Raw genomic sequence first — 22,553 nt, forward strand, 5'->3', positions numbered from 1 at the left:
CATTTAATGTTATCAGAAACATGAACAAGACGGCTCTGTGTAGAACTCCAATCAAGCATATTGGAATGTGCAGATGTAATGAGGGTTGTTTGTGTGAATGGATTCACTTACATCAACGTGCATCCAGACCTTGTACTTGTTACAAATATCAGCGATAGCAACGAGAGGATCGAAGGCACCATACACTGTAGTGCCAGCTGTAGCATTTACAAAGAACGGCACAAAGCCCTGTATAAAATACAACGAGACTGATTAAAGATAATTGCATAAAGTATTATTAAAATGAGGAATTAAAATGCTCTAATGTAGCTCCCAGATTTGAAATGTTAGGTTCTGTTCGTTTTTCTGTTCTTTGCTGAGCATTCCTCTAAGGTAATTGGACTGGAGTAGGGTAGGGCACAGGGGATAAAATTCTTCAAAGGACCCCAACCAAAGGTTGCATTTCTAATTGGAAGAAAATGAGATAACAGGACTCAGGGTGTTATGTGATTCCTTGGGCTGGATTTTTCCGTTTTTGGAACTATGTTCCCACGCCATCGTGAAAGCTGTGGTCTTTTACACCAGGAAAACTGGCATCAAAAGGCCACAGATTCACAGCCCTGCAGGGAGCTAGCAGGCAGCTGTCGTGGAGCTCACAGCTCTAGCTGCCGATACGGCCCCCTGCACTTCCGGGTCAGAGGCCGCGCATGCGCACGGCGGCCTCCAGCGGCCGGGCCGTGCTCTATGGCGGACTATGTCTGCAGACCTGGACCGCCAAAATAGTGCCCCCGATCGCCCACTCGCCCGTCCCGGATCGCCCACACACATAGCCCCCAGTCCTGAATGAGGACCCTCCTGCCCTCCGATCGGCCTGCCCCTGACTGTGACGGCCACGGACTGAGTTTGCAGCTGCCTCCCGAGTTTCCCGAACGGCAGGACCACATTAGAAATACGCTGTCGGGAATTTGGCAAGCCAGGGACGGAGAATAGCGAGGCGGGCCTCTGGCAATGGCCTAAGTTGTTGGATACTCGGCACAGCGTACTCCCTGGGTACGCCGCTTTCTGGGGTGGGGGGGGGGGGGGGGGGGGGATCGCGGAACCGGCGCCGGTCCCGATTTTGTGCGGGAAAAGGGATTCTCCGCCCCATTGCCGAACGTGATTTCGGCGTCAGGGTGCGGAGAATCCAGCCCCTTATTTCTTTGGCAGCCCATAATCTGTTCCTATGGGAAACCCCAGCAATTCCGGGAAACATAAAAGGGGCAAGATCCTAGATAATGTTTCTGCCCATTTTTCCTGTGCTTCCCCGTCCTCCCCCACTCCCAACTCCTGTGAATAAACATTACAAACAACCAAAGAAACATGTTGTTTGATTTGATCAGCCAATTGCTGGGATGAACAGCCTATGCACATAGCCTTGCACCAGCACTGAAATTCATATATGAAATTGGTCAATTGTACAAAGAATGTCAGGTACAAAGGCTTCAGTTGTTTGTAATACAGATCATACTCAACCAGCTCTCACTTGCAAAACCAAAACAAAATGTCTACTGTTAGATGTGATCCCACTATTGGGCAGCACTTGCTGAACAAACAATCAATTCACGATAATCAGTCGAGCTTGTAGTGTGGCTCATTTACACTTGCTCAAAGTGACACAAATTCATATGTGATGACCCATTTGATGCAAACAAAAGGAATATGCTCAAGTCTTGCACCTTTTTTGAATTACTCATGAGCTTGAGGAGCCTATTGTTCCCCATTGCTTTCTCCATGGCAATGCCTTTGATAATTAGAGTTGATCTGCCAACCATCAACATCCTTTTCTCTTGTAGTATAAATTGTTTAGATCATTTGAAATTTGGTATTCGTGCACCTGTCCTGGTGAGTGTAAGATGAAAAGCTTTGGCAACATTTCTCTTTTCAGCAATTACATGGAATTTATAGCACTGAAATCTGGCATTTGGACCCATGCTGATGTTTATTCTCCACAAGAGCCTAAAAAAGTCACACTGATATCAATACCATGAAAGAAAGTCGCAGCAAGAACAATTAATATACTAATTGACCCCTTCAAAATATAGTGGCTGAGTGTCGAGATGTAAATAGATCTGAATACCTCAGAAAATCAAATGTTCCTTTCACCACACAATGTGTTGTGCTGTTATGGGTACAGGAAGGGTATTTGTTGTGGACAGCAGCTGGTCAAGATTGAACAGTAAAAATTTAACAATGGAAAAATATTTTACATTATGGCTTGGCTACTTTGATTATTGGGGAAAAAGGACACAAATGTTTCCTCAGGAGATTGAAAGAGGAGGGCTTAGAATTTGATAATGTAAATTATAAATGGTCTGTGAAAGGAGTGGAGTTGATGGGGCTTTTTCTTGGGTGCTTGCCCTTTATTAAGTCCTAATTGAAAGAGCTGGGGAGCCCTCATTGTTTTTACCAATTCCAGGAGATGTGGGAGTATTGTATCCGGTGTTGCCATCCCAGTAGAAGCCGATAACGTTTAAAAGAAAATTCGAATTTCCAGTGACCGACTGAAAGGATCACATGACAGATTCAAGTTTTAAGACTTTTACTGTAACAAACAAACTCACAACAATAGTGATTAAATGCTATTTCATTCGGAAACTTATACTCTAACTGACAGAAGTGTTTCCCATTTAACTTTGAAAATGACAAAAATTCCCCCTCAATGGATAATCATAACCATGTCCTTTAAGTGAACACTTCATTTTCCAGGAACCAGTACAAAGCTATTCTCAGCTCCCAATGGCATGTTTCCTTTCCTTTCCAGCCAGATAATTTATAATCCTCAAACTGTGAAGGTTGCCCTGGAGGTTACTCCCTCTATCCAAAGCTCGGTGAATCTTCCTGCCTTATTCAAATCTTCACGAATTTGGTCTCTTCAGTCCAAGCATAAGCTCCCACTCCCATTCTGTGTGGTGAATAAGAACAGACTGGCTAGCACCTGCTCTCTCTATCAGATTATTGCAGACACATCTGTTCAGGAATATCTTAAAAAACCCTATAAACCGACACTGCACTGGCTTTAAACTTTAGCAACAAAGCTACCCAAGCTTGTTGTGGGGCATAATTTAGAATGGGTTACATGATCCTCCAGAATTCATCATTTTACCCAAATTAAAGACAGTCCCAAAATATAAAAATCTTACAAACTTCACAGTTGTAGCACAGCTCACTCTGATTTCCTTTCTCTGCCTGTTAACTGATGTCTACTTTATTGTTTCCCAAATAAGATAGTTGACATGAGAGGACTCCTTGATAGAAATGGCCACGTGGAGATGGTTGACAGTTTCAAATTCCTAGGGGTGCACATCACCAAAAATCTGTCCTGGTCCACCCACATCGACGCTATCCCCAAGAAAGCACAACAGCACCTATACTTCCTCTGGAAACTAAGGAAATTTGGCATGTTCACACTGACTCTTACCAACTTTTACAGGTGCACCATGGAAAGCATCCTATCTGGCTGCATCACAGCCTGGCAAAGCAACTGCTCGGCCTATGACTGCAAGAAACTTCAGAGAGATGTGAACGTCGTCCAGTCCATCACACAAACCCGCCTCCCATCCATTGACTCTATCTACACCTCCAACTGCCTTGGGAAAGTGGGCAGCATAATCAAAGCCCCCTCCCATCTGGCTTCCAACTTCTTCTATTAGGCAGGAGATACAAAAGTCTGAGAACACGCACAAACAGATTCAAAAACAGCTTCTTCCCTGCTGTTACCAGACTCCTAAATGACCCTCTTATGGACTGACCTGATTAATACTACACTCCTGCATGCTCCATCCGATGCCGGTGTCTAGGTATTTACATTGTGCACCTTGTGTTGCCCTATTATGTATTTTCGTTTCTTTTCATGTACTAAATGATCTGTTTGAACTGCACGCAGAAAAATACTTTTCAATGTACCTCGGTACACATGACAATAAACAAATCCAATCCAAATGGTCAGCTGCATTCTAAAAATCCACATCAAAGACATTGAAATACCAAAACGACAGTGTAAACTGGTCTCAGAAAGTAATTTGATGCAACCTAAACCCTTAGGAGCCAGCTGGGCTGTTGAATACTTCAACCAATCACAAAATTTACCACCCGCTCCTTGACTATATGGTTGGTTGAGTACAAATAGAAACATATTTGACAGCTGACAGCTGAGTGTTCCACACTGGCACTGTGCCTAAAGGAAATTCATGCTTAATTCATAATTGAGAGTAGGAGACATGCAATAGTTTTAATTGGGGTTGTATTTAATTAACCAAATGAACTGACCTTTTGCTTAGCTTCAAGTATCCTTCTCTCAAGGTCAGCTGGGATGATTTTCCCTCTGCAATTTTAGAAAAGTACATTCTCAAAGTGTGTTACACATCTGCAAACGGAGCTTAAAATATTTGCATCTTTTGTAAAAACGAGTGAAAACCTGCAATGTTGCCGTGTGTGCTACTTCACTTCACCTCTGTCCTTAATCCAGTGAATTTCTAACCTCAGCGATTCAGGACTTTTTACACATTGGCTAGTTTGGTGAGATGGTGTGGGTGGCAGGGGCATGTGTTGGGGAGATTCTCCAACTGGTGCCAATTCATTGTGGTAATTACAACTGTGCTAGAAACATTGAAAAAATGAGCAGCTGTTCAACACATTCAAGGAGATCTTTGCGATCTACTTCAGCTTCATAGCCCCCCTGAGATCTCTGTACTCCACCGGTTCCAGCATCTTCTGCATTCCCGATGTCAATCATTCCTGCATTGGCTTAAACTGGCAAAGCTCTAATTTTTAGAATTTCCTCTACAAATCCCTCTGTCTTTCTATCTCGCTTTCCTCCTTTAAAACACATTTAAAACTTACCTCATTGATCAAACATTTGACCATCTGGCCTAATGTCTCTTTGTGTGACTGAGTGTCAATTGTTTTGGTGATAACATTTGTCAAGTGTCTTCGGATAGCTTGTGACATTAAAGGCACTATATAAATGCAACTTGTCTTGTTGAAGGAGGAGGTTTTCTTGCTGAGAGAAGTCAGAATTAGTATTACTACCTAGTTAGTCTTTGACTATGACTATTGATGGTTAAAAGGAAAATCATATTGCTGCCAGGTAGCTAATTGTCCTAATTTTTGGACAACGCCCAGGAAAGCAAAGGTAATCTTTAGCGAAGAGCTCGTCAACATTCCGGTCTCACAGATTGAGTTATCATTGTTGTGATGATAGGCATAAACCAATTCTGTACATAATATTGTACACAACCTCCAACCACCAGGTGGCAGTGTAAACCCACCACGTGACTCTGTGTCTAGGGGAGTTGGGAGTAAGTCGTGTTGTTGGATAGACGTATTCTGCAATAGCTCTATAATAGTTAGTTAGTGTTAGTAGTTTGTTAAGTCTTTATTCTATTTATCTTTACCACGCAGTTGTTTCATAATACATTATTTAAACTAGATGTTCTGTAGTGCATCATTCATATCGGCCAGTCAACAGAACATGACAATTGTGGAAAATGTTCTCTCACAGCTATCATTGACGTTGTCCACTTCTGTTAATCAGTTGAAGAAAAAAAATAAAGACTTGCGTTTATCCAGCACACTTCACAACCACTGGATGCCACAAAACGCTTTGCAAACATTGAAGTTGTTTTGAGGTGTAATTACTGTTATATATCTTTTTGTTGTTAGCCGCAAAGAGAAAAGAAGTAGAGGTGCCACGCTCTAAGTTCGTAAGAACATAGTGCAGGGTTTATTAATAGATGTTGCTTCTACAGAGTAAGATGGTAAACACACATAGCTCATACAAAATGCTCTGCTGTGTCACTACAGATTACGTGACATTTCACCGGCAGGCAGTGTTACTTGAATATAGAACACCCCCCTATTTACTCATTTAGTACAACCGACATTTTCTTTAAATACCTTAATAACAGATCCTACAAAATATTCCTTACATTTCACCATTATTTGGGCAGCACGGTAGCACAGTGGCTAGCACCGTGGCTTCACAGCGCCAGGGTTCCAGGTTCGATTCCCTGCTGAGTCACTGTCTGTGCGGACTCTGCACGTTCTCCTTGTGACTACGTGGTTTCCTCCGGGTGCTCCGGTTTCCTCCCACAGTCCAAAGAAGTACAGGTTAGGTGGATTGGCCATTCTAAAACTGCTCTTAGTGTCCAAAAAGGTTCAGAGGGGTTATTGAGTTACGGGGATAGGGTAGAAGTGAGGGCTTAAGTGTGTCGGTGCAGACCCAATGGGCCGAATGGCCTCCTTCTGTTCTGTATGTTCAATGTTCTATTATATTGTCTATTCTCAGGGAAGACAATCGCTTTGGAGGACGTGTGTCTCTTTTTGGCAGTATCCAACAGTCAGGAATTAGGCTCTTTGAGATCAGCCAAGTATCTTCCTGTTCATTTGTTGGTCATATTTCTTGAGAAACTAACTCGGTGTCTGTTTCTGTTGGTACTGAAGATTCTGCAGTGACAGATTGTATAATTTCTTCTGTAATAGATCTCGGTTCTGACATATCACTGTCCATACATTCCGATGTGAATACCTCTCGTGAAGACTTAGTACGTTCACTTCGTAAAGTTAGTAATTGGCCAGCATAACATCACCAAGCTCTTTCATCATCCGTCTGGATGGTGTAAGATATCAGACCGTTCTTTGCTCGGATAATAGCTTGTGTCCATTTTTCACTCATTGTTTATCTCCTAACTAATACTCGTTCTCCCCAGTTAAAGATTGTACTCTTTGAGTTTTGCTCTCGTCAAGCAATTTGAGCTTGTTGTTGTTGTCTGACAATTTCTGAAGTATCAGGTGACATCAAGAGGCTGAATTGGGTTCCCAATTTCCTCTTGAAGAGTGACATCGCTGGTGAGCTCTGCATTGTTGCATGTGTGGACTTTCTATATGGCATTAGAAAGTTGTTAACATGTCTTGGTAATGAGCCTTGTCCTTTCAATGCCTTTACTATGTGTTTGAGTGATTGCATAAATCCTTTGGCCAACCCGTTGGTTGCAGGTTGATATGGAGCAGATTTGATATGTAGAATACCAATCCCATTAACCTTATAATATAATCTTTATTAGTGTCACAAGTAGGCTTACATTAACACTGCAATGAAGTTACTGCAAAAATCCCCCTAGTCGCCACACTCTGGCGGCTGTTTGGTACACAGAGGGAGAATTCAGAATGCCCAATTTACCTAACAGGCACATCTTTTCATGACTTGTGGGAGGAAACTGGAGCACACGGAGGAAACCCACACAGACACAGAGAGAACGTGCAGACTCCGCACAGACAGTGACCCAAGCTGGGAATCGAATTCGGGTCCTGGGCGCTGTGAAGCAACAGTGCTAACCACTGTACTACTGTGCCGCCCCAAACTCCTTTGATGCAAATTGAATCCCATTATCACTTACAAGTTTCTCTGGCCTTCCAAATCTTACGAATACCTCATCTGGACTCCATGTTGCGAGTTCTGGCCATTTTACGTTTGTGTTGTCCTATGCAGGCAAAAGGAATATATCCAGGCAATGTGTATTTTTTGAATTTAGCAGACGAGTGGAAGAAATGGTTCACTGTTGCATTCTCCATGGCAACACCTCAACCAATACGAGCTGACTTGCCAACCAATCAGCATCCTTTTCTCCAGCAGTTTACCTTGTTGTTTCCTTTGAAATTTGGCATGCTTGTATGCGGATGAGTGAGAGATGTAAAACCTATTTTTCTTCCTCCTATAGCAAATTAGGCTTTGCCTGTGCAGCCTGACATGAAGCTTTTAAATTTAACATTGCTGGAAGGTTAACTTCATCATTTTTTTTTCTCAACAATAAGCCGGCAGCCTGAAATCAAATTGGTTTCCATAGCGATTTGCAGTGATAATTAGTGAACAAATGTAGAGTCATTATGTACCATTTTAAGCCACTTTGTGATGATGACTCACTCCCTTGTGACATCCAAGGTCCATATGCAGAACCAGTTTACCACACAGACATTCTCACCTCTCTGCTCTCTTCTTCTATATCGTATTTATAAACCCCAAATTCTGTTGGCCATTTTCATGTTGCTCTACTTCATCTGCATGTTGCTTTGAGAAAGGCATATGCTGTGGAATCTGGGTAAAATCTCTGATTGACGACTCAGTGGGCCGAACTTTTTTCAGTTCTGAGCCAGCGGACAGAGAACCCTGACTCTGTATCTTCCAGGCATAGACCGAACTGTGCTCCAGCAAGAAATAGCAGATGACACCGTTTATTTTGACAAGAGTCTGAACTTTGAATAGGTTAGAGAAATGGCCCTACATTTATGACATTAATAAGCTGTGCCGTTATCATTTATCAAAACCAAGGAATGTAGGGGATTTATTGCTCTCATTATAAAAAACGTTCTCTGTTCATTCATGTATTTTATGTAAAATAAATCAGTTCTTGGTTTGAAATTGTTCCTCACCTTGATAGTGAGTCCGAAAACAAAGTGACACCTTGCGCGACATTTCAGAATGCAGAACAGGTGTCTCTGTCATGCCATTAGGGTCATACTATTATTGAACTAGATATTAGACATTGAAGATACACTCCAAATCATTGGGCCTGGAGGTCTGCTCACTGAAATAATAGATTGTACTGAACCAGCTAGTTAAGTACTTTTGAAGTGTTGGGACAAACGTAATGAAGGAAATGCAGCAGCTGATTTGTACACAACAAGGTCTCACGAACATAAAGGTCACAATGGCCAGATACTGTTTCAATGATGTTGGTTGAGGGGTAAATATTGGCTCAGACACCAGGAGGAACTTTCCTTCTTTCTGCTGAAATACTACAGTGGGATCTTTCACATGCACTAGAGAAGGCAAATGGGACCCTCAGTTTATCCTGTTCGATAAGAACCTTTTCAGAATGGTGACAGGGGCAGAAACCTGAATGGAGGGATTCAAACAAGGAATTCCAGGAAAGCTGCTGTGAATTTGGGAGGCAACCACACATTCAAGGCCTTTGAAGAAGGAACGGAATCTGGAGATTCTGGGCGGGATTCTCCGGTGACCAGAGAATCCCGCCTGAGGTCAATGGACTTTTCCATTGTCTGCGTCACGCCCATGGCGATCTTAAGGCTGGCAGGACAGAAGAATCCAGCCCTCTGTGGCAGTTTGCAATTGCAGGACAGTCAGGACTGTTTATTTGAGGAGAGGGGTAGCTTTGAAGGATAATATATTTTTTTTCTTTTGTAAATTTAGAGTACCCAATTCACTTTTTCCAATTAAGGGGCAATTTAGCTTTGCCAATCCACCTACCCTACACATCTTTGGGTTGTGGGAGCGAAACCCAGGTAACACAGACAGTGACCCAGGGCCGGGATCAAACCTGGGACCTCGCCGCCGTGAGGCAGCAGTGTTAACTGTGGCACTGTGCCACCCATTGAAGGAGAATACCTGTGGAGAGAGAGAACTGTCAACAATGTCAGCTGATGTGGGAGCCAGGAAGGGATGTTGGTTAGTCAGCAGGTTATTAGGAATAGGCAGCAGGAGCTGGATCTCATGTACAAGGTAAGCTCAAAGAGGACATGAAGGGAGGGAGGAGAGATAGTGAATGGTGCAGGTTTTGCATTAGTGCAGGGGAAGCTTAGGATGTTTCACCTGGCGGCAAGGAATGGCAGAGGCAGCTGATCGGACAAATCTTGAAGTCTTCCATCTTGAAGTCCATGAACCCTCACACTTGTATTTGGCATTCCAGGAGGATCTGTACATAGCAGGCAGTTTTAGCAGATGCAAACAGGCCCTGCTAGTGTTTCATGTGGCCCAGGCAGATCTGGCAACAAGTGGCTAAACCAATGGTCTGTCGAATTTGTTCCAGCCTTGGTCCCTTGAAGTTAAAGGAGAGGAGATGAGGGCTGTGCTGGGGTGATAGAAACTATTGTTTTTTTACTAGGTCTAGGGCATCAAAATGGAGATTGGGGTAAGGCTGTGCAGATCGGTTACTGCAAAAATGTCATGGTGAATGTACTGTACAGTCAGGGCTTTGAGCGAATATCCATGCGGATGGTGTATCGGCAGAGACATCTAATTTCATTGAAAGCAAAAGCTGGCTCTCACTGTTTAAGGAGTGGAAAAATCTGCAGGCAATGTATAACATGACCTACCTTACATCACACTTGATCAGAACCACTCCATCTGTCCCGATCCCCAAAGCTGCTGCTGCTTTCTTTATTGAAAAATGACTCTGTAAGCATCAACACACAGAGTAACATCAATAGGATTCTAGTTACTAAATATGACACAGATACGGCTAATAGTACACTTTCTAAGTGTGACTTTTATCCTTTCTGTTCTCTTCCCTTGAAGATAGAATAAAGAACAAAGAACAAAGAAAAGTACATGATGTGGAGATGCCGGCGTTGGACTGGGGTGAGCACAGTACGAAGTCTTACAACACCAGGTTAAAGTCCAACAGGTTTGTTTCGATGTCACTAGCTTTCGGAGCGCAGCTCCTTCCTCAGGTGAATCCTGAAGAAAAGTACAGCATAGGAACAGGCCCTTCGGCCCTTCAAGCCTGCGCCAGCCATGCTGCCCGTCTAAACTAAAATCTTCTACACTTCCGGGGTCCGTATCCCTCTATTCCCATCCTATTCATGTATTTGTCAAATGCCCCTTAAATGTCACTATCGTCCCTGCTTCCACCACCTCCTCCGGCAGGGAGTTCCAGGCACCCGCTATGGATATGTTACTGATGGAGCTCCTTTGATTCTTCCCGAAGCGACCATTCTTCGGGGTTAACTCAAGAAGTTGAGTGTCAGCAGACTATTCATCATGAGGGGGCATCCGATCTGGGCTGTTTAGCACAGGGCTAAATCGCTGGCTTTGAAAGCAGACCAAGGCAGGCCAGCAGCACGGTTCAATTCCCGTAACAGCCTCCCCAAACAGGCGCCGGAATGTGGCGACTAGGGGCTTTTCACAGTAACTTCATTGAAGCCTACTTGTGACAATAAGTGATTTTCATTTCATTTAATCTTTCCCGAGATGTTTGCTTTGTGTATCTTCACACTCTTCCTTTCCCTTGGAGAAGGTGTGGATTGTCGGAACATTTTGCATGCTCAGCTGGTGAACCACCCCTCTCATGGCCAACAAGTCCTGAGGTGGGACTTGAACTTGTATAAACTGCCTCACACAAAAGAATAGGATGAACCAATAGTTAAAGAATACACAACAAACCTCACCACGATTAGTAAGGCTCACATTACTGAACACAATAGCAATAGTAGATCAAAATCCTTGACCGAGATAATAATAATAATAATCTTTATTGTCAGAAGTAGGCTTTTATTAACACTGCAATGAAGTTACTGTGAAAATCCCCTAGTCGCCACACTCTGGCGCCTGTTCGGGTACATTGAGAGAGATTTTCAGAATATCCAATTCACCTAACAGCGCGTCTTTCAGGACTTGTGGGAGGGAACCGGAGCACCCGGAAGAAACCCACGCAGAGACGGGGAGAACATGCCGACTCCGCACAGACAGTGATCCAGGCCGGGAATCGAACCTGAGTCCCTGGCGCAGTGAAGCAACAGGCTACTGTGCCGCCCTAATTTTATCTTTCTCATTTTCATATTTTCTTCTGCATTTTAGTGTGTTTTTAAATGTACATGTGAATGGGGCAGGAATAAAATGGTAATGAACTTTTTCAATGGCAGGTTCAAGTGAAATAAGTGTAAAACAATGGGCGGAATTCTCCGTTCTGGGGACTATGTCCCCACGCCGGTGGGAAAACCGGCGACAACCACTCCGGCATCAACAGCCCCCAAAAGTGAGGCATTCTCTGAATTTTGGGGGGCTAGATGGACACCAGATGGGTTGGCGCCACTCCAGCCGGCGACAAAGGGCCGGCGCGAGTTCGAGCATGCGCGGAACGGCCAGTGTATTTCTCCGCATGCGCAGACCAGCCAGCGTATTTCCGCGCGTGCGCGGGGTTCTCTTCTCCGCCCTATAGGGGCCCGGCCCGGAGGAAAGAAGGCCCCTACGGAAACAGCCCGCCCGCAGGATCGGTAGGCCCCGATCGCGGGCCAGGCCACTGTGGGGGGCCCCCCTGGGGTCGGATCGCCCCGCGCCCCCCGAGGACTGCCCTCGCATACTCACCTGCCAGGTCCCGCTGTGCATGAGGTGAGTAATTCACGCCGGCAGGACTGGCCAATACTGGACAGTCAATCGGCCCATCGGGGCCTGGAGAATTGCGGGGGTGGGGGCGCTGTCAACGACCCCCGACTGGCGTGGCGGGAATCCTGCCGCCGTCCGAAAAATGACGCCGGAGAATAGGGCAGCCGGCGTCGGGGGCGGGGCAGGATTCGCGCCTTCCCCCAGGGATTCACCAACCGGCGGGGGGTCGGAGAATCCCGGCCATTAAGTCAAGCACTGCAACTGGTCTTGTTTTGCAGCTGACTTTGCGATTGGATTAGCATTTTAGAAATAAGAATTAAGTAATTTTGACTGATATGTTTTATTGCCCATTGCTTGCTCCTGATTTGATGTCACCCTGCTTCTCTGATTAAGCTTGGTTTGCATGTCGAATTTCCAAGGAGTTTTTCTGAAAATCCGCTCTTCAAATATATCCATATAAACACTGGAGAAATGATGTCAGGGGCTTTGTAATTCATTTCTTCAGTGCTTCCTCAAACCTTCTGTCAAGGTTATAAGCAGATGATTTGGACAGTCCCATTCAAATTCACCCCAGGGCTTGTAATTATTTAGATATTTAGGCCCCGATTTTACTCAGTTCTACTGACATCCTCTTGTAGTTACAGTGCAAGTCCAAAAGATCATAAGGTAACGGCCCAGATATACTGAGGCCTTTCCAAGTGCAGGTATTCCCAGTTTTGCTGTGCTAGGGGTGGACTCTGTCCACCACAACTTGGAGCTGGAGGCTGGAGCTGGGGCAAGATTGGCCATCGTTCAACTTCTTGCTTCCCCGACTGAGAAAGACTTGGCACAACACCGGTGACTGAAAGAGATGAGACATTTTGGCATCCTGAAGGACTCACATGAGTGGGGAAGTGGGGTTGGGATGGGAGGGCAGATAGATACCCAAGATGCATCCGTAGTTTTGTCGGAACTTTGTGGATTCATGAAAAATAGGGCCTCTTGCCGGTGACACTGAACACACCTGTGGGATCAATGAGAGGAAGTAACTAGCAGACTTGGTCCATAAGGGCACCACCGTAACACAGTGGTTAGCACTATGGCTTCACAGTGCCAGGGTCCCAGGTTCGATTCCCATCTTGGGTCATTGCCTGTGTGGAGTCTGCACGTTCTCCCCGCGTCTGCGTGGGTTTCCTCCGGTGCTCCGGTTTCCTCCCACAAGTCCCAAAAGACGTGCCGTTAGGTGAATTTGGACATTCTGAATTCTCCCTTCATGTACCCGAACAGGCGCCGGAACGTGGCGACTAGGGGCTTTTCACAGTAACTTCATTGCAGTGTTAATATAAGTCTTTCGGGACTTGTGGGAGGAAACTGGAGCACCTGGAGGAAACCCACGCAGACACGGTGAGAACATGTAGATTCCGCACAGACAGTGACCCAAGCCGGGAATCGAACATGGGACCCAACATGTGAACATGTGAAGCAACACTGCTAACCACCCTGCCGCCCGTTGTTAAATAAATTATATGTTTAAATGCAGGTATCGGAACAGAATTGTTTTAGGCTGCAGTACAACCTGAAGCAGGAAGGTACTGTCTACTCTAGATGCCAGTCTGCTGAGGGAACTGTTCATGCAGAGGTTTACCAGTGATCGCTTAATCACAAACGGCAATAAATGGATATGGATTATGATATGGATGGGATGGTATTAGCATCTCCACTGCAGTATATATTATGGTTATCGATTAAGATAATAAGAATATGAAACAGTAAAAGTCGTACATGTTCCGATGTGAAGGCAATCAGTTTAGGAATGGCAGCCATTCCTTTTTCTTTAACTTCAGGAAACAGCTTGTAGCGTGCAATTAGCAAGGCATACATGTTTGATATGGCTCCACCTGAAATAGAATATGACATACTCATCAGTTTTCATTTTAAATTTGTTAAAGAATAACAATTCTTCCCTGACAAACTGACATGATGATTCATTTATTGCTTTGACAGAAAATAGCAGCTTTGGATTTTGTACGAACTCTGTTTTTACCATTTTGTTCTTTGTAATCTGTGTCCTAAATGGCAAATGCTACCTTGGTTAAAGCTTACTTTTTCTGGAGTTATCAACATAGAACATACAGTGCAGAAGGAGGCCATTCGGCCTATCGAATCCGCACCGACCCACTCAAGCCCTCACTTCCACCCCATCCCCGCAACCCAACAACCCCTCCCGACACATTTTTGGTCACTAAGGACAATTTAGCATGGCCAATCCACTTAACCTGCACGTCTTTGGACTGTGGGAGGAAACCGGAGCACCCAGAGGAAACCCACGCAGACACAGGGAGAATGTGCAGACTCTGCAGACAGTGACCCAACTGGGAATCGGACTTGGGACCCTGGCACTGTGAAGCCACAGTGCTATCCACTTGTGCTACCATGCTGCCCCTTTGTCCTGTTCTGTGTTGTTGATGGCATCATTTTTTCACTGCTTTTTATGGATAACAATATGAGTTATATTAGTGTTTGGACCATTACTTTCTCTACATCGAAAGAGAAAATGCTGGAAAATCTCAGCAGGTCTGGCAGCATCTGTAGGGAGAGAAAAGAGCTGACGTTTCGAGTCTGATGACTCTTTGTCAAAGCTAACAGACAGAGAAAGCGGGAAATATTTATACCGTGGAGTGAGAATGAAAGATGAGTCATAGCCACAGAAACCCAGGGAAACCAGGTGCTAATGGGCAGAGAAACCAAGGGGAAAGAGTGCGAATGGCAGTCCCCAGAGAGGACAAAAGATGTGAAAGGTCAACAGCAGGGAAACTAACATCAGAGGATGAACTGTAGATGTGGGGCAGGGGAAGGGGGAAGCAAAGAGGGGAAAGGTGAAGGAAAGGTGGGTAAGATGGGGGGGGGGGATTAAATATATATGAAGAAAGAAAGAAATGGTAAAAGACAGTTAAAATGAAATGGGATGAAAACAAATGGGTCGAGAAAGGAATCCCTTTCTCTACGTCAGTTGATTTAATGTGTCCACTCCTTATTATTTTCTGCCTTATACGTAGTCTCACTCTATGATCTGGCAACTGACAACTCATGTTATGCTAAATGTAACTATCCATTTTCTTTTTCTTTAGCTACAAACTGATATAGATATAAAAAATGAGAATGAGGGATGTTGAATGGAACATCAACTTAAAGCAACAATGTCAGGTTCTAACTCAATACTTACTCTCAGCTGTTATCTTGAGTGTGCCAATCGATTGTCCGTACCTTTGCTTGAAGAGGCAGCCATGATTTTGAGGCCATCGCTACACTTACATTGTAGCTTCAACTTACCAAACAGGAAGCTCAAGGCTGCTCACCAGATCAAGGCTGGACAATATTGGGTCTCTTCGTATGGCAGCAAGATCTGTGTGTGGTGGGTGGGTTCTGGACATCATGGGGGTGAGCTGGGCAGATTGTTTATATGGGGATTGCAGCGATATTATGGTTGTGTTGTAATCCACTGACTGACTACTAGGAGTCTCACTAGTATATAAGTGAATGTTACAGTCAGGTGACCTCAGACTGGCTGGAGGGAGCTTGAAAGAGAGGTTGCTTGTGCATGTTAATAGTTATTCACCTGTTGTTTTGTTTCTAGTTTACCCACAGTTAATTTTAATAAATCATCTATAGCTTTAGCTACAAGTGTTCTGATAATATAAATCATGCCATCCGACAAGAACATAACAGAGATTAGGTTACTTTTGCTCCACCGGGCCTCACAAAAATAGATTTGAACTTACCTTTGGTGAGTTTTTTGGTTCTACCACCTAGGGAACTGTTCAGAGCATAGATGACACATTCCCCAATTAGTTCCAACCTCAGCTGACAATAGGGGTCGTGGAACTCTAATTTTCTTAGTAAGAGGAGGCCTGAAGTGAGCAGATACTTTTGGAGCCTGGTGGTAGGCTCCTTTTATAGCAAGTGGATAAATGTTGAGTCTATACCCAACGCGACAAGTGCCAAAACCATTGTGGCTTTGTGAAGTTTGTTTGCAATTTATGGGTTTCCAGAGGTGTTGGTGTCAGATAATGGTCTACAGTTTAAGTCAGATGAGTTTTGAATATTTTAGAAGAATGGAGTCAAAAACACTCCAATACCACCATATCAGCCAGCAACAAGTGATGCTGCATAAAGAAGTGTGCAAATTTAAGATTTTATGAGTGACTTTTTTTCCCTCAGAGGATCACAAGTCTCTGAAACTCTCTTCCTCGAAAGGCAGTGGAAGCAGAGTCTTTGAATATCTTTAAGGCAGAGCTAGATAGATTCTTGATTTACAAGAGGGTGAAAAGTTATCGGGGGTTGGCAGCAATGTTGGGCTGAGGTTACAAACAGTTAAACTGAGCTCTTATTGAATGTCAGAGCGGGCTCAAGGGGCCGGGTGGCCCACACCTGCTCCTAATTCGTATGTTTGTATGATTGTGAAGAAACCTCTGCAGACATATTTACGAGGTGACAAGCCAGGCAGTAATTTTCTGTTCACTTAAAGATTAACCCCACAGTCTACAACAGGATACTCACCTGACGAGTTAGGGTTTAAACGTGCTCCTCGGACATTTGTTTGTTTAAGCCTAAAGTCAGTACCAAAATAAGAGAGGGTCAAGAGGTTTTTTCGATATATAAAATGTAAGAATGTCCATTGGACCACTGGAAAATGAGGCTGGAGAAGTAGTAATGGGGAACAAAGTAATGGCAGAGGAACCGAATAGGTACTTTGCATCAGTCTTCATGATGGAAGGCACCAGTGGCATACCAGAACTTGAAAAGAGTCAGGGGGCACAGGTGAGTATAGTGGCCATCACTAAGGAGTAGGTGCTGTGGAAACTGAAAGGTTTGAAGGTGGATAAATCACCTGGACTGGATGGGCTAACCCTAGGCTTCTAAAGACAGCTGAAGAGATTGTGGAGGCATTGATGGTGATCTTTCAGGAATCACTGGAGGCAGGGAGTGACCCAGAGGACTGGAAAATTGCTAGTGTAACATCCCTGTTTAAGAAGGCAGGTAGGCAGAAGATGAGAAACGAAAGGCCGGTTCGCCTTCCTTCGGTCGTTGGTATGATTTTAGAGTCTATTATTAAGGATAAGATTGCGGAGTACTTGAGGAGATAACGAGAAAATGCATGATACAATAGGGCTGAGACAGCACGGATTCATCAAGGGGAGGTCAAGCCCGACAAATCTGTTAAAATTCTTTGAGGAGGTAATGAGGAAGTTAGACTAAGGCGAGCCAGTAGATGTGATCTATTTGTATTTCCAGAAGATTTTTGACAAGGTGCCATACAGGAGACTGCAGAATAAGATAAGAACCCATGGTGTTAGGGGCAAGGTACTGGCATGGATAGAGGATTGGCTGACTGGCAGAAGGCAGAGAGTGGAGATAATGAGGTATTTTTCAGGATGGCAGCCGGTGAGTAGTGGTGTTCCGTAGGGGTCAGTGTTGAGACTACAACAATTCACGTTGTACATCAATGATCTGGAAGAAGGAACTGAGGGCACTGTTACTAAGTTTGCAGATGATACAAAGATATGAAGAGGAACAGGTAATGTTGAGGAAATGGGAGGCTTCAGAAGGACTTGGACAGGCTAGGAGAGTGGGTAAATAAGTGGCAGATGGAATACAATGTGGAAAAGTGTGAGGCTATGCACTTTGGTAGGAAGAATACAGGCAGAGACTATTTTCTAAATAGGGAAAGGCTTCAGAAATCTGAAGCACAAAGTGACTTAGGAGTCCTAGTTCAGGATGCACCATTGGCAGGGGGTGGGGGATGCACCATTGGCAGGACTGGAAGAACCCTTGAACAGCCAGAAAGTTCCAGCATAGAAGTTTGCTAGTATTGGAGAATCCTCCAGCAGAGCAAAGTGAGCCAGGGTCTTAATTTAAAATTACTTAATTAAGGTCACAGTCTCAATCATTAAGCAGAGTTGGTAGTCAAAGTTCAGGTTTGACACACTCAGAGATGTTGACAGAGTGGAGTCAAACAAGTGGAAAAGGAAGGAGAATGTGAATGAGAAACATATCAACCAAGATATTTTTGTTAAATGAATACTGGTGTTAAGGAAAAACATTTTTTTACATGTAAATTGCTCTGGTAATTTTGGTCTGATATACATTTTAGCTGTGATGACTGTACTGTAAAAACATGTATGCCACTCAGCATGTTAAATTTAAAGTATCATTGATATTGATATAGTCTGACTAATCTGAGAAATTGCATACATATACCACTGGGGAGGCAGTGTAGTAGATTGCAAGATCTGAGCATTTTATTATGTTGTCCTTTCTGTTGAGGAGGTAGAAATAAAGTTTGTTCAATAATGGCTGCCTGAAGTTGAGCATACTCAGTCCAGATGTTTTTGTACTCTAATGAATGTTTACGCTCCCAGTCAAGGATACATAATGAGGCTTGGCTGAGAGCACAGGAATCCATTAGTCGGTTGAAATACCTGAGCCCCAGAAAAAAATTGCTTTATTGACAGCTCTGGCTATCTGATCTCTTCTGTCAATTGTCTGATGTTTATTTACATAACATAAGAGCTTTTTCATACCAGACTGTCACTATAGGGTATGGGGTTCATTGGTTCTATATAGTGTGTAATGGGTGAATGGGCATGCAAGTGACATAGCCTGGCATTGGGGACATGAGACAATGAGGGATATTTTGGGGAGTACATCTTGACATGGGTACATGGGAAGGACTTTTTGAGTGTACTTTTTAAAAGTTCCCTCATGTAGACTATGGTTCACCACACCTCAGAAGCATTGTGGACCACGACTCAGTGAAAACCTTGTCTGACACCATGAAAGGTGTGGAGGACCATGACAATCTAATCTCCACATTGGCTTTTAGACTCTTGAAAATTGGAAACCCCGGGAATGGGACCTGGAATCCCAGAATTGGATCCAGGCCACCATTTTCAAAGGATAGCTGAGACTTCCCAATTCAATGAAAATCCAGTGCTGGGTTGGGTGAGGTAGAAGAAGTGGTTGGTGATCTGCTGCTTTCATACACCCACCAAATTAAGTTTAATGGAAATAAAATATATATAAAAAGTGGCCAATCTTTTACCGCACGTTTTGCACCCTGGTCAGAGCTGAATTTTACCCACTTTGTGAATACAAAGGAGAACAACGGTCAGAGTTTATGAGACACTGAGAGCAGGGTGGGGGTCTGTAAAACGTGGTTGGGAAATGTTTAGTCGGACGTCCGATGTTGGGACTTTGATTCCGAATGTCACAAGCAACGAAAATCTTGATACGTGTACTCCTGACAACGACAAAGTGGAACATCGAGTAAGATAGTTAAAATACCAATTAACCCAAATTTATCAGCATTTCTCTATGCTTAGCAGAAGCCTTGGGGCTTCAGAGCCCTGCTTTGTTAAAGGAAACAGCAAGAAATGTAGTTCTGCCTCTGCCAGCCACCTGTGTGGACAGCTAACATACAGTGGAAGGCAGGGTGATGATCAGAGGGTATTACCGGGGACTGAGAGGAGGTGTGTAAACTATGGGGGGGGGGTGAGGTGGGGTTGTAAGTGGCACAGAGGAACAGTGACACTTGTTCCCAAGGAGTAGGCCAGAGAGAGCTGTGGGGGAAAGGTGGGTGGTGGGAGGTGGGCTGGACAGGACACCCTTCCTAATCACCCCCTCCTAACTGCCCCCAACCACACCCTCCACCCCCCCCCCCCCAAAGCCCTCCCTGCAACCACCCCCCAACCCCCACCCATGAGGAGGAGCAGCAACTCCGGGTGGTACTGAGGAGAAAGGTGCGCCATCTGCTTTCTGTGTGAAGAATTGCATGTTCCTCAGAGGGAGACTCACAGACACAGCTCAACCAGATGTAGTGTCAGCACAGGCTGAGTCTCCCAAGAGACGTATTATTGATCTCTTTTGTGCTGCAAGGCAAGCTGGAACCCCGGGTGGTCGGTGGACACACAATAAATTAATAATCTTTATTGACACAAATAGGCTTACATTAACACTGCAATGAAGTTACTGTGAAAAGCCCCTAGTCGCCACATTCCGCCGCCTGTTGGGGTGTACAGAAGGGTAATTCAGAATGTCCAAATTACCTAACAGCACGTCTTTTGGGAGTTGTGGGAGGAAATTGGAGCACCCGGAGGAAACCCACGCAGTCACAGGGAGAACGTGCAGATTCCACACAGACAGTGACCCAATCCGGGAATCTAGGACCCTGGCGCTGTGAAGCAACCATGCTAACCACTATGCTATGTTGAGGAACAGTGGAGAACCTTCCGAGCGATCTTTCACAGTGTTCAGGAAAGGTTCATACCGACAAAAAAGAAAGACGGTAGAAAGGGGAAAAATCGACCGTGGATATCTAAGGAGGTGAGGGAGAGTATTAAATTGAAGGAAAAAACATACAAAGTGGCAAATATTAGTGGGAGACTGGAGGACTGGGAAGTCTTTAGGGGACAACAGAAAGCTACTAAAAAAGCTATAAAGAAGAGTAAGGTAGACTATGAAAGTAAGCTTGCTCAGAACATAAAAGCAGATAGTAAAAGTTTCTACAAATATATAAGACAAAAAAGAGTGGCTAAGGTAAATATTGGTCCTTTGGAAGATGAGAAGGGAGATTTAATAATAGGAGACGGGGAAATGGCTGAGGAGCTGAACAGGCTTTTTGGGTCAGTCTTCACAGTGGAAGACACAAATAACATGCCAGTGACTGATGGAAATAAAGATATGATAGGTGAGGACCTTGCGATGATTGTAATCACTAAGGAGGCAGTATTGAGCAAGCTAATGGGGCTAAAGGTAGACAAGTCTCCTGGCCCTGATGGGATGCATCCCAGAGTGTTAAAAGAGATGGCTAGGGAAATTGTAAATGCACTAGTGATAATTTATCAAAATTCACTCGACTCTGGGGTGGTCCCAGAGGATTGGAAAGTAGCAAACGTGACACCACTGTTTAAAAAAGGAGGTCGGCAGAAAGCGGGTAATTATAGGCCGGTAAGCTTAACTTCGGTTGTAGGGAAAATGCTGGAATCTATCATTAAGGAGGAAATAGCGGGGCACCTGGAGGGAAATTGTCCCATTGGGCAGACGCAGTATGGGTTCATAAAGGGTAGGTCGTGTCTGACTAATTTGGTAGAATTTTTTGAGGACGTTACCAGTGCGGTAGATAACGGGGAGCCAATGGATGTGGTATATCTGGATTTCCAGGAAGCTTTTGACAAGGTGCCACACAAAAGGTTACTGCATAAACTAAAGATGCATCGCATTGAGGGTAAAGTGGTAGCATGGGTAGAGGATTGGTTAACTAACAGAAAGCAGAGAGTGGGGATAAATGGGTGTTTCTCTTGTTGGCAACCTGTAACTAGTGGGGTCCCTCAAGGATCAGTGTTGGGCCCGCAGTTGTTCACAATTTACATAGATGATTTGGAGTTGGGGACCAAGTGCAATGTGGCAAAGTTTGCAGACGACACTAAGATGAGTGGTAAAGCAAAAAGTGCGGAGGATACCGGAAGTCTGCAGAAGGATTTGGATAGGTTAGGTGAATGGGCTAGGGTCTGGCAGATGGAATTCAATGTTGCCAAGTGTGAGGCTATCCATTTTGGGAGGAATAACAGCAGAATGGATTATTATTTAAACGGTAAGATGTTAAAACATGCTGCTGTGCAGAGGGACCTGGATGTGCTGGTGCACGAGTCGCAAAAGGTTGGTGTGCAGGTGCAACAGGTGATTAAGAAGGCTAATCGAGTTTTGTCCTTCATTGCTAGAGGGATGGAGTTCAAGTCTAAGGAGGTTATGCTGCAATTGTATAAGATGTTGGTGAGGCCACATCTGGAGTATTGTGTTCAGTTTTGGTCTCCTTACCTGAGAAAGGACATATTGGCACTGGAGGGAGTGCAGAGGAGATTCAGTAGGTTGATCCCAGAGTTGAGGTGATTAGATTATGACGAGAGGTTGAGTAGACTAGGACTGTACTCATTGGAGTTTAGAAGGATGCGGGGGAACCTTATTGAAACATATAAAATTATGAAGGGAATAGATAGGATAGATGCGGGCAGATTGTTTCCACTGGTCGGGGAAAGCAGAACTAGGGGGCATAGCCTCAAAATAAGGGGAAGTAGATTTAGGACCGAGTTTAGGAGGAACTTCTTCACCCAAAGGGTTGTGAATCTCTGGAATTCCTTGCCCAATGAAGCAGTTGAGGCTCCTTCTTTAAAAGTTTTTAAGAAAAAGATAGATACCTTTCTAAAGAATAAAGGGATTCGGGGATATGGTGTACGGGCCGGAGAGTGGAGCTGAGTCCACAAAGATCAGTCATGATCCCATTGAATGGCGGAGCAGGCTCGAGGGGCCAGATGGCCTACTCCTGTTCCTCGTTCTTATGTTCTTATGTTCTATCGTGCGCCAGCTCTGAAGGTCATTGTGGCTCTCA

At 44.4% G+C, this 22,553-nt stretch overlaps 1 protein-coding gene across 1 annotated transcript in view; it reads right to left on the reverse strand.

Annotated features, from left to right (window-relative positions):
• The window catches only part of gad2 (glutamate decarboxylase 2), a 206,639-nt gene that overhangs the window by 42,816 nt on the left and 141,270 nt on the right, over positions 1 to 22,553 (reverse strand). The window contains exons 7-10 of the mRNA XM_072508448.1: positions 13,895 to 14,010; positions 10,126 to 10,205; positions 4,285 to 4,339; positions 112 to 228 (exon numbers count right to left, since the gene is read on the reverse strand). Of these exons, the coding sequence (XP_072364549.1) occupies positions 112 to 228; positions 4,285 to 4,339; positions 10,126 to 10,205; positions 13,895 to 14,010 (368 nt within the window). The remainder of the gene's footprint in view (positions 1 to 111; positions 229 to 4,284; positions 4,340 to 10,125; positions 10,206 to 13,894; positions 14,011 to 22,553) is intronic.

Source organism: Scyliorhinus torazame, chromosome 6, assembly GCF_047496885.1.
Source record: "Scyliorhinus torazame isolate Kashiwa2021f chromosome 6, sScyTor2.1, whole genome shotgun sequence".
NCBI classification, from domain to species: domain Eukaryota; kingdom Metazoa; phylum Chordata; class Chondrichthyes; order Carcharhiniformes; family Scyliorhinidae; genus Scyliorhinus; species Scyliorhinus torazame.